The 13,794-nt window shown below is 38.4% G+C and overlaps 1 protein-coding gene across 3 annotated transcripts in view; it reads left to right on the forward strand.

Moving 5' to 3' along the window:
* cdk5rap1 (CDK5 regulatory subunit associated protein 1) overlaps positions 1-13,794 on the forward strand; it is a 106,719-nt gene that overhangs the window by 34,642 nt on the left and 58,283 nt on the right. For all 3 annotated transcript variants that reach the window (XM_073915972.1, XM_073915973.1, NM_001110379.2), the window contains 2 exon segments: positions 4,854-4,974; positions 5,081-5,314. In XM_073915972.1, coding sequence (XP_073772073.1) covers positions 4,854-4,974; positions 5,081-5,314 — 355 coding nt within the window.

Genomic DNA, 13,794 nt, shown 5'->3' on the forward strand with positions numbered 1-13,794 from the left:
CTTCCCATTCACTTTCAATGGGTGATGTCAGGCGTTGCCGAACCACATTGTGAATCTGTCGGTGCCGCTTCAGTGGCATTGCTCACTGCAGAAGCTGGGAATTTCTCAAGTTTTCAAGCACCTATGGGCGCGTCAGCCAACCAGATCGCTTTATTCAAATACACCAGCTCGGACAGTCGTCGATTGCGGACTAATCTCATTGGCTGATGCTGCTATGATGATTGCGTCAGCTTCAACTTCAGTTAATCAGGTGTAACGGGTGTCCACAAGAGTACTAGCCAACAGGAAAGAAATAGTAGGCAGATAATTAAAACATTGTGATGGTATTGGTGAGAAAAGTAGTTATAGGAGAGGTAAGAATTATGAGTCTTACTGCATGTTTAATCAGGGCTCTAGACTCAAATAATAATGCAGTGAGAAACTTTACAGATGGTAGCACCAGAATATAATGATTTCTGTTTATTTGCTCATAGGACATATTTGCATTATGGTGTTTTGCACTGACCATTATGCAAAATTGTCTTTGTTTAATCTGAATTATCTGAAATCCTGAAAGCTATTAAACATTTATTTTTCTGTTTAAAAGTTGATTCTAGTCTGCTGTACTTGCATTTAACAACTATGGCTCATTTCCACTGACTGGGTCACATTTATCTGGCTTGCGTTCCCATTGCGTAAAGGGAACCAATGGTGTATGTCTGAATGTTTCAGTCAATGTCATTCTCATTATAGAATATGTCAAAGTAAAGCAGTAATGACTGTTCACATATCATATGAGAAGCACTACTCACAAAACAGATGCTTTATACACATAAATACTTGTGTATAAATGTTCATTACTAACATTTCTATGAACATGGTTTCATTATAACTGCAGATCAATGTTGGTGCAAAATAGACTACTGCAACATTTGTGATTTTATATGAAGAAAAAAAAAATAAATGCAATATGAACACATACAGACCCTTACATTCTCTGATATGGTACCAATTACAGAAAACACTACACACAGCTAAGGGACAATAATGGTTTTCAAGCTATACCGCGGTTTGGAAAAGTCAAGGTTTTGAAACATTTTATGTAATACCGTTCCCAAGGTATGTGTAAGATTTTTTTATTTCCTTTTTTTTTTACACAACAGTATCTCCATCCAAAGATGCCATTTTAAATGGTAAAGAAATCTGTTTTTGAAACAAATGAAGACAGCAGAAGTAAAAAAAAAAAGTTTTTTTAGCCAGACTTGTAAAAAAAATATATATATATATATTTATACATATTTTAAAGCAGTAATCACAATACCATGATACCGAGATATTTTGATCCAAGGTTATCATACCGTCAGAATCTTATACCGGCCCATGCCTACTGACACAGCATACATTTAGTCCTTTTTTGGGTTCAAAAACAACACAAAAAATAGCCCAGTCAGTGCAAACCCGTCATGTGTATCTTTAATCGTCACCAACACAATCTTTAATTTTTCATGCGTCAGTCTTGCGTTTGTTCGTTTCTGAAAGGATCAGATATCAGAAGCACTTCAATAATCACGCGCACGTTATTAATATAAGCTCAAGAAGTTTTTTATTTCAAATATAGACGCGCGGCGAGCTCTCTGGTGAAACCGCTCACACTTTTAGACGGGCTCGTTAAACAACAACAATAGCAAATTAGCAAATTTAGTTATTTTTGGCTTTGTGGCTGTTCATCAAGACAACCAGGTCGGGACGACATCAGGTCGACCATGGCTTGTTATTATATGTATATATTATTATGGTATAATGTCTTGGGTGTGTATTTAATATGTGACAGTTCCTTTGTTTTTATTTTGGCTTGTCCACGAGTGAGTGACATATCTCTGTAAACAGCTGTGAGTCTAGCTCTGCCTTTTGGTACCCTTAAGTCCTGCTAGGCACCCTTTGCAAAGGGTAACCAAAAAGTGGTATGGTACGGTTCACTTTTAGGTACCTTTTGACAGTGGAAACGGCCATAAAAGCATACTGAAACTTAATGAACTGTAGCACTCAGTGGAAACAGGCCATTAAGAACTGTTGCTAAATACCATTGGATTTTATCTATTTAATTGTACAGTTAAGCAGATTCAGTTGTGCATATGGCTTTTTTTTTACACTTGTGCATGTAGCTCACCCACTACACAGCTCTTGTTTTTGCTGTTACAAGACTAGCCAGACTACTGAAATCCTTTCTAATCTTACTATTATTTTTTAATTTTTTTTATTTACTTATTTATTCTTCTTCTTTTGAGACTAAATTTGCAACTTTATCTCCTCCTAGAGCTTTCAAGCTATGGCCACCAAACTTGGTCCAGACCTCCAAACTGGTCTGATTAGTATGCCATATCTTTTCCAACTGATCTGACTTTCAGTTTTCCGAAAAACATCTGACTGTCGGAAAAATCCCATAGACTTTACATTGGATCAAACCTTGTGACCTCATAATCATTTTTTTTTACCTGAAATTCAGTGTCTTTGACTTATTTTCTGTGAAGAACATAAATCCGAAGAAATTTTCAATGATCGCATAATGTACCTCCCCCCACGCGTTTACATTACATACAAGGTGTTCGGGTCCACTGGACTAGAGAGGAGCTTCTGATGAATATGAGCATCACATTTCTAAAAAATTAAGAGTCTGACGACTTTGAAGAAGAGAATGAGGTTGAGCACCATTTAGTAACAAAACGAAGCTGACTACCCCATCAGCAGCCAGCTCCATTACCAGCTTGTCAGCAGCCAGTTCCAGGCCCACCAGACAGTAAGAGAAGAAATGTGGACGTCAAAAAATGGTGAAATTGAATGGTCTTCTTGACCAAGAAATTTTACAACCCTGGGCCTAATGTCACCATTGATGAGCAGCTGATGCCATTTAGAGACCGCTTCCCTTTAGGCAGTATATACCATCAAAACCTGCAAATTATGGTATAAGGATCTAGGCTGCCTATGATGCCACTTCCTGATATGCTTGGAACTTTCAAGTGTACACAAAAACTTGATGGAGGAGCCCCTGAGAAAAATCAAGGGATGAGAGTTGTCCTGGACCTGACTCAGTGGACACAATATCATTCATTCATTCATTCATTTATTCATTTTCTTTTCGGGTTAGTCCCTTTATTAATCTGGGGTCGCCACAGCGCTATGAACTGCCAACTTATCCAGCATGTTTTTACGCAGCGGATGCCCTTCCAGCCGCAACTCATCTCTGGGAAACATCCATACACACTCGAACACACACACACTCATACACTATGGACAAATTAGTCTACCCAATTCAACTGTACTGCATGTCTTTGGACTGGAAACCTGAGTACCTGGAGGAAACCCACACAAATGCAGGGAGAACATACAAGCTCCACACAGAACTGCCAACTGGCCCAGCCAAGGCTCAAACCAGTGACCTTGCTGTGAGGCCACAGCACTACCTACTGCGCCACTGCGTTGCCCGGACACAATATCACATGTGATAATTTTTTTTACCTCACAGTTAGTGCCAGCGCCTTGCAGGAATTACATTTATTACTTAGCCACACTTGCATGCTATTTCAGAGCGAATATTCAGAGAAGCATGGTAAACAGTATATAGAAAGGCTGTCATTGTTCAAAAATGACCAAATGTGAATATAAAAGTAACTTCAGCTCAAAAAAAGCAGGTTAGGCGGAATAGCGCTATTTACTGATGTTTTGTTGTAAAATAAATCTAAATCTACATTATCGATGCTGTAAAAGGACCTTATGAAACTGAAAATAATCACATCAATCTTTCACCGGGAGATTTCAGTGGCTGAACAACACGTCTGTGCATATAAGTCATACATAACAGAAAACAATCTAACATAAGCTTAGCCTGACTAAAATAGTTTTAAAACAGAACATTACCTGTCTAACAGTAATACTTCAGCCATGGTGTCGTCCTTCCTCGAGCGTGCTAAAGTAACTCCAATATTGATTCAGGTTTTTTAAAGTTTCAATTCAGCATTTGATTTCTCCCGTTCTGTTTCGTGACTGTGCGGCCGCTTATGCAGATGTGCACGCGCGAATGGCAGATCTGCGTGAACAGATGGGCAGAAGTCCAAATCTACATTTGCTGACAGACAGTCTGAGCTGCTTATCAGAATTATGGTGATGTCGTTCCGACTCTATTTAATTGGATGAACAATTTTTTTGTTTTATGCCTTACTCAGAATATAAAAATACATATAAACACGTTTAGATCATTTACAGTATTCATTACTATTGGACTGTGAAGAGACTTTCAACCAGCACAACACAAAATGTTTCTGAAGACCATCACCTACTGCACCTTTAACATTGGATCAAACTTTGTGACCTCATAACTCTGCATCAGACTGTCTGTCTGTCTGTCTGTCTGTCTGTCTGTCTGTACGTACGTACGTACGTACGTACGTACTATTACCAATAGGCTTTTTTCAAGCCAGCCTCAAAGTTTGTCTCTACAAACTTTGATAATCTAGTTACCATTGTTCTGCCTTAGAATCAAACCTGGGCTGAACATGTTAGCTACATGCAAATATCCACAATTGCTATAGGCAATATTAATTACAAGATTAATAATATGTACCATACAAATAAAATTATTCCAATTTAACATAGTTACAGTTTGTGTAACTGCTGAAAATGGTGAATGTGTGTGAGTTGTGAACACATAAGAAGGTTTTTTATTGTTTTTAGATTTTCACACTTAAAGGAAATGGTTCATTGATAGGATCAATACTGTATAGTATTTTATTTTTTTGCTCAACATGGATTCATTGTATTACCATCACTAAAGTCTGTTAAAACAATAAATCAAAGAAAATGTCTTGTTTTGTGTATGGTAGGTCCATCATGCGTGGCTGTGATAACATGTGTAGTTACTGTATAGTGCCTTTCACTCGTGGCAGAGAGAGGAGCAGACCCATGTCTTCCATTGTGGAGGAGGTTCGCATGCTTTCGGATCAGGTAGAATGGTGGAGTTTACAATACTATGTTATAAAAATATAATAATTGTATAATCCTGTGGCTCCTTTTCAGGTATTTGTTTTTAAGACAATGTGTTTGTTTGTAGGGAGTAAAGGAGATCACCCTTCTTGGGCAGAATGTGAACAGCTATAGAGACCTGTCTAAATTGCAGTTCTCCTGTTCTGAGAGAAACACTCAACTCAGCAGAGGCTTTCAGAGTGTATATCGCACAAAACAGGGAGGTCTTCGCTTTGCAGACCTTCTGGACAGAGTGTCCCTTATCAATCCAAATATGAGGATACGCTTCACCTCACCACACCCTAAAGACTTCCCTGATGAGGTAGGAAGTTGGCATGAACTTACATTTTTGCCATGCTGTGTTAGTGCAGGGCTGTATTATTTATTTTTAGGAATGCACGATATTGTGTCTTATTTCATTAACTTACTTTATATTTTGCTTTGTTTATTTGATTTTTGAAAGGTGTCTACAAATCTACAAGTGTCAGGCGTGTGTTTTTTTACCCCATAAGATTCTAGCCATTAAATGAAATCAGACTGTGATTTGATTTGATTTTTTACGCTCATTAGTGTTGTTACTAAACAGAACTACATTTACTATACTACATTTGTATTGATGGATACTACATTTGTTTTGATGGAGAACAATTGAACTGTCATCACAAAATGTTATGCAATATTTCAAAATAAATTCTTTTTGAATTTATATCCATAATTATCTCAGGACATACATCTCACTGATCTTGTATTTACAAGCCCATCTGTTGCTCATCACTGTCTGACAAGTGTCTAGCAGTCAGTCAAAAATATACTTACATAAAGATGTTTAGCAGCTAAAGGGTTCTTAGATTAACCTTTGACCTCCTTGTTAGTTGATATTAAAAACAAAAGTAAAAGTGAGAAAAAACACAACATGACTGAACTGAATACGAGTTGCATATCATGCCTGAACAAATAAAAAATATAAATGTATGGTTCAAATGCACTCATTTAAGGATGAGTTAAGTTGTGAGGTATGGGTCAATAATGTAAATATAGATGTAATTTGTATGTGACTGTAAATTGTATTTATAGCTGTAATGTTAAGCTGAATTTCAGTATCACCACTCAAATCTTCAGTGTCACTTGATCCTTCAAAAATCTTTCTAAGATGTGGATTTAGTGCTTGAGGCTAAACTAGTATAATGGTGATTATCAAGTAATGCTGATTTGCTGCTCAAGAAACATTTCTGAATATTATCGATGCTAAAAACAGATGTGATGACAAATACTTTTGTTTAACCTTTTTTTCAAGATTTATTGTTAGACTACAATGCCTAAATGGTCAAGTACACTACTACAGTCAGTGAGATATTTTAATGAATGTATATTTACTCAGCAAGGATACATTAAGTTAAGTGAGAGTGTAGTTTTCTGTTTCATATACGGTTCAATTTAAATTTACATACATTGCACACGCTTGCACAATATACATATATACATAAAATACAGATACTTTACTATTATATTCATGTGCAATTTTAAAAAGGTATGTCTTAATGAGCTTTTTAAAAACATAAATTCTAGAGGATTCTTTCACTGTATTAGACACAATTCCAAATTTTTAAAGCATAGTAACTAAAAGGTGCAGCCAGATCACGTTAACTTTCTAGTGTGAAATTCTAAAAGTCCATCGTTAGAGAGCAACGTAAGAGGGTGTCAAGTTATGTAGTTATGTAGAGGGTGTCAAGTTAACCTCCAGCTCTCCCTCGGGAGGCCAATAAGGAAGTAACTGAAACTGCAATTCATCGAAATTCCGCAAGTTCTGGCTCTATAATATAGCAAAGTTTAATTGAGCCCACTGTTTAAATGGCCAACTTTACAGCAGAAAAAAAGGTGTTTACAGCCTGGTACAAAGAACGGTTTGGGTTCATAAAGCTAATATTACCCTTTATGACAACTGTGAGGGGGGTGAATTTTTTTTTTTTATAACTCATCAGTTTCCTTAATATTAGGTAATATTAAGTTTGCATAAATAAGGGTGTGGCCAATTGATTGACAGCTAACTTAGGTCTCGCTGGTCGCCGTCACTTCACCTCCGCTGACACCGGCAGATTAGCCACTGATTTCAGCATACTAGGGTTGGGCATCTAAGCTATAATGCCGATCCGATACGCATCTCGATACAAAGAATACGATCCGATATATTAGCGATACATTTGTGACATATTGCGATGCAACACGATACGATTCACACCCATATCACGATACGATGCGATATTTCAGCACTAACTAATTAGATCAAGTTTATGAGATGATGTGAAAGAGGATGCTGTGCCATTGAATGAGTTTGATTATTTATTAACCAAGCAAAACCAAGACTTTTTTTTACAAACTGGCTCTTCTCTCAGAGCCAGAGTGTCAGTTTACAGTAGAGGGCCATTTTAGAACATATAGCACATATTATTTAAGTAATTTCAAGATAAGCAGAATGTATAAGTGCAATATATATTAAAAAAATATGTATATATTTGCACTCTTTCAACATAAATAAATTTAGCATTGCACAACAAGAATTGTGATTCAACTTTTCAACTATGAAAACAAGTTTTACAAAGATATATTTTGCCACTGATTATTCAAAACTTAAGGTTGTGAACTAGCAGTGTTATGCTGCTTTGAAACATCACTGTCACTGTAAACAACAGGCTAATAAAAATATAACAAACCAGCAATCTTCTTGCTGTGAGGTGGTCAAACTACCCACTGTGCCACCGTGACACCCAATTATTTTTATCATTATTATTATTAATATTATTATTATTATAATTAAATAAAAATTAACAGGAGGAGGTGTTTAAAACCTTCGTTCTCCGTGACACTAGGCTGAATATCTTTGCAGATGAACAATGCAATAGCATTCGTTATTGGCGTAGAGCGCACAAAACTGTTGCGCACGGAAAAAAAAAACTTGCAATGCTTTTCTCACCACTTTTGGAGCTGGTTGAAGCAGTGCGAAAGCCGGGGATGCAGAAACACTGGAAGATGCTTTCACAACAACACCGTGGCGTCGCTTCAAGTGAGATTTCAGATTAGTCATACTGCCCGCGTATTTTACAGATGCACGGCACATTTTGCAAATTGCATCTGTCCTGTCATGTCGTCCATCCTTAAATCCATAATGTTGCTTGCCATACTTTAGATTTAAAACTCAGTGGGGAATAAAATGTTTGTTTTGCTTCTCGCGCTTTCTGAGGGCGCTCCACTAGCTTCATCCGCACACCTGATACACTGAGTTGTAGTGTGTGCACATCCGCAAATCCGTTGCTAAGGCTTACTTAATGTAGGTCGATTAAATTATGCGCCAAAAACAGGTTGACAACACTTGTTAATAAATAAAAAATACATTCTATATTAAAATATAAGCTGTATCTCGGAAAAATCGATGCATCTCGCAAAAACCGATGCATCTCGATTTGCTTCCAAAATTTCATTCATCCTCTGCTGCTCAACCGATGCACTCGCATCGTGCACGCGCATGACCGCGTATCGATACATATCGGTTAATCTTCCCATCCCTACAGCATACTCATCCTATTTTTGTTTTGTTTATGTGGTTTTACACAGTCAGTTCCTTTTTCGGATTATTTCCTACAATTATCAGATGATATGGGATGCTAAGTGCTAGGGGTGTCAAAATTAATTGTTTTTTCGGTGCACTGCGATGCAGACGCGGACAATTCGGTATCGATTCAGTAATAACCATAACCAGTTATTATGTAGTGACGTCATTTATCTCCTATGCGCTCTGTCGCGAGGGAGGTGAGCGCCGTTATTTACAACACTCAGCCAACTCAGGGCCGGCCCGTGGCATAGGCACCATAGGCAACTGCTTACGCCTGTTTCACACCGCAAGCGTCAGCGGCGCGTGAGCAGAGCGTGAGCAGCGCGTGTGTTTTCGGCGTCCATGTTAACAGATTAGAGCTTTCATACCGCACGCAGCAGCAGCGCGTCAGAGCGAGGCGTGAGCGTCGCCGAAGCAGCAGTGCAGCGATAGTTTCGGCGCTGGGTCTATTTTTGACGCGCTGCTCACGCTCAATTAAAGTGACAGTGCATTGAGAATGACCAAAACACATTGAATGACAGTAATAAGTAGCAATTTTACCCAATAAATGCGTTAATAATGTCAAATGGTTTATATATAGTCATTCAAATGAACTTAAAACGATTAAAAACGGCAACAAACATTTATTTAGGCCCGAACTACAAAACCAAATGTAAAACAATTTTACTATCAGTTTTGCTTAAGTTGCACACTAGTGTTGTAGGAGAGGGGAAATGGAATATTTACGGGATTTGTAGTCCATAGCGCAGTGTATTGTGGGTAGTGTAGTGCGACACGCATGCTGGATTATGTGAGCTCGCTGTGTTCTGTGCAGCTAAGCAGAGCAAGAAAGTTTTAATCGGCTTTGTTTTATGTTCACTCGAATTATTCCTACCGGGAGCTGTTTGCACTGTGAATCTGACAACACGAAAATAAGTAAAAGAATGGCATGCATTAATTACTTTTGTCCGTCTCATCATCTGCACGAGCATGAATTAACGAGCTGTTATTCTGCTGCTGGACATCACTGAAGCGGAGAAATTAACACAAGTTTGATCGTGTATAAATATCATTATAACTATATTGTATAAATATGATTATAACTAGGTCTAGAGCAACCTGATAATCAAAAAACAAATGACATTATATCACAGGCGATTGTCTTCTGACTGTAGACACTTCTCATATAAGTTAGCTTTAGAAGCATACAGTACTATTTGATCTATAAAATTTGTAAAATAAATATTTGCAGGTTAACGAAACAGCATAGGTGGGGCCTTGGTGCAGATGAAAAAGTTTAAAAAGTGTATTTGTATATAGAGAGACATGGGTAACTAGATAGAATAGACAAAGATAGGTTGATCTCAGCAGCAGCTGCCGAAGAGCTGCGCGCTGCAGACGCAACTGGTGTGAAAGGCAAACGCCTGCGTGCTGCTACTGCTCGACAAACGTGCTGCTCACGCTCTGCTCACGCGCCGCTGACGCTTGCGGTGTGAAACAGGCGTTAGGGCGCTGTATATCCAGTGGGGCGCCAGAAATGAGCGCGCTTCAGTTGGTTTTGTTTTCGATTTTCCTGACACACAAACGCTTACCCTAAAAAGATCTAAAGTGTGTTTCCTACAGAAAGACAAAGCTAGTTATGTTTCACAGCTGTCTATCTTTTTTTCGCTCGACATTACGAGCAGTCTGCGTTTACTTTAGCCGGCAGAGCTCGCGCTGAGAGGAGCTCTCAGTAAGGGACCGTCGGAAAAGTGCTTATTTTTTTCGTTTTTTTGCTCCGCTAAGCGCGAGCTCTCCCTGTTGCAAGGGCTTAAGTGTGTTTGTTTGTGTGTGTGTGTGTGTGTGTGTTTGTTTGTTTGATGCTGTCTATGTTTGTAAATGTGTTTGAATGAGAGACAGTGTGTTGCTGTATGTCTGTGTGTTTATACAGACAGCATGTTATAGCCTCCACCCTAAAATATAACACTATATATGGAAAGCATCGTCATGGCACCGTGATGCGCCGAGATATCGAATTGAACCGAATCGATGGCATGATAATCGTAACCGAACCGAACCGTGAGACCAGTATAGGTTCACACCTCTACTAAGTGCACTTAATTGTGCTCACAAACCATTCACGTGCATGGCCTCCCGTTTCCCATATGAGTAAAGTTATATACTTGTAAACCATCTCTATAAATGTATTTGTTTTATTTAAGATAATTTATTATTTAGAATGTTCTTTAGAGCTGTAATGCACTCCAGAATCTGACAGATTGATTAGCTGTGGGCAGTAAAACAGTCATCTGAAGTGTTGTCATACAGTAGCTGCGTTTCCACTATCACGCATTAAGCGAGCGAGCCAAGGCCAGTCGCATTTCCACTGTCACTTCTGGGGCCTAATCGGACCAAATCGGGGCTTTCTTGAGGCCAGCGGCCGGCCTTTTTCGGCCCGCCGAATACCTTGGGCCAAGGAGGGCCAGCTGGGGCTTCGGGGCGGAGTGAAAGGAGAGGCAGGCACAGATTTCCGATCGCACGCCAGTACATGCGCCAAACACATAAACAAATGAATAAATAAGGGAAAGAAACATCTGGAACAAATTATAGTCTGGGGGCGTATGATCGCCCTTATGTTTCTCTTTTAAATGTAAGGCTTTTGCATAAAATAATAAAGAAGTTTTAATTTATTAGTGATTTTCTTTGCTGCATCCTCCTTGATGATTCAATAACGCATAATAATCTTTACACCATATTAAAGGCACAATAGACAGTAAAGGTTTTCGAGAGTTTTTGTCAAGTTTTAAAGGTGTGTTTGTGCGCGTTTAAATGCCTGTATGTGTGTGTGAGACCGAGGAAAAGAGCGCTTCCTTCACAGCTCTGTTGATGCCGCGAGCGGCTTTTTTCTTTTCTTTTTTATTGTTTTTATTTATTTTAGAGATAATACACAATATGATTACAACAGAAAGACATTAAACTTTACAAATTTCGTGTCCACTTTTCTAGGCTCAAAACAATAGTGTCAGATAAAATAGCCTAAGCTATATTGAAATAATTTAAAGAATTACAGATATTGGAAATAATAAAATCACATTAAATAAATAAACCAATATAAAACTAACAAAAGTTAGCTATAACAACTAGGTACTATATCAAACTGTTTAAAGCCATATAACTTTCATTTTTCAAAAGCCTCTCTGAAAAAAAAAAGATTTTAGATATTTTCTAAAAACAATACACACCGGAAAAGGTTTTAAATATTATTTATAAAGTATTTGGATCTCATGATATTAATCAAATCATGCAAACAGCATTTTCGGGGTGAGTGAAAGCAGAAACTAGGCAACCTTTTTTCTGTCTTCCAGCTGCGCCGCACTTTACAGACGCATCAGGGAAAACTGCACGTTCAAAATGTGTTTTGTGTCCTCAAACTAGTGTGTATGTTTTTATATTTTTTTATATGGTAAAATTAAAAAAGCATATTTTAAATACATAAAGAGCTTTATTAGTGCATAGCTCCTGAGCGCAACAAAATAAAGGCTTTATTACGTGTTGCTCTTATGTGCTGAAACACTTAACACTCTTCTTTACTTAAGATATAATAAGCAACCTCCCGGGCGATTGGACTGGCCTGGCCTGGCCCGAAAAAAGCCCTGGCTCGCACTTAGAAGCTTAGAAGTCTAAACACTTTATTGATATAGTGCACAGCCAAGCACATGTAGTCAGAACACAAACGAGTAGCAGGTGATAATGTATTAAGCGTTTTCCCAAAGTAAAGTGTGTCTAGCCAGGTCCAAGCAAAATGCCAGCATGCGTCTGTAGCTCTGCTCTCCGCCCCTTTGCCCTTGTTTGGTATCCCGGCGTGAGTGCGATGGCGCGCGAACAAAATGGCGACGATTGGCCGTGCCTACTTGTGGCTTCTTTTGCGCTCTTCAGAAACCTATGGGTGACGTCACAGACACTACGTCCATATATTTTACAGTCTTTAAGTGCCTTACAAACTAGTGCTTTCACATCTGTAGTTCACTTCATTTGGTCCGGACCAAGGGAAATAAATGATGCATGGTTGCATTTTCACACCACACTGCTGGCTTTGCTCTGAACCAGTTGAAAAGAACCAAAATGCAGTCATCTGACAAAATCCAGATCTCTCATTGGCCAGATGTTGTTGATTATAGTTCCTAAACTGTTTATCGATTGGTTAGAGTTCACGTGCGGGAAAAAGTCAATGAACTCCTGCAAGTAAACGAAATGACAGATACAAAATGTTACTTTAGACAAACTATACATTTCTAGAATGAAGCGCGACCGGGGCTGGAAAACAATGTTGTAATGCATCGCACGTCACTTCAGGAGGAAGCGTGAATTCATTTTTTCTAAACTGCGACATGGTCATTGTGCTGGAATATATTTGATGAAAGCAGAATTTATGTTTAATATTTAATTTGGCAAGATAATTATTGTGTATTGCACGGGTAATTCTTACAAGTAGTGTTTTAGTTTCACTTTGTAAATGGTTAAACCATTACAACCATTACCGACCTACCGACAACCATTACCGATTACGACCATTAAACCTGTTGGCAAATGAGTTTCTTGTCTTCAGAGTCATGTGAGGGTAGGGAGTTTATCATTGTCATTGCATATCATTGCATATCATTGAGTGTAGGGATTGTTAATTGTCAAAACAATCACTAAGGGACAGTATGTTAAGGACAGAACAGTCATCTTGCGGAAATATTACCAACAATCCATCAGGTAATGTTTTTTCCTCTCTCTCTCTGTTGGTAAAACACTGTCAACAAATAATTTTCCTCCATATCCCTTAATGCACAGCACATCGGCCTACGGCAGCTGAATTATTCCAAAAGGCACAGTACTTTTTGCAGTCAAGTCTGTTTTGGTTCGAATTATATTCTCACCACAAAAGAACAGCTCCAGGGTTCGTTTAAAACCGTACTGAGACCACCTCTTCAAGGAGGTCTCGGTACGCTTTTTTGGTCTGTCTTGGTGCAAACATTAGTACAATTGCTGCATTCACACCTGCTCAAACGAACCGCACCCAGAGGAACCAAACCAAACTAAATAAGGCAGGTGTGAAAACACTCTTAAAGGGCACACAGGTTACCCATTTTTTCATATTTATTATAAGTCTTTTGTGTCCCCAGAATGTGTCTGTAAAGTTTCAGCTCAAAACCCATCAGAGTATTTATTATAGCTGTTTGAAATGTCTGTATTAT

Source organism: Danio rerio, chromosome 11, assembly GCF_049306965.1.
Source record: "Danio rerio strain Tuebingen ecotype United States chromosome 11, GRCz12tu, whole genome shotgun sequence".
Classification (NCBI taxonomy): Eukaryota; Metazoa; Chordata; class Actinopteri; order Cypriniformes; family Danionidae; genus Danio; species Danio rerio.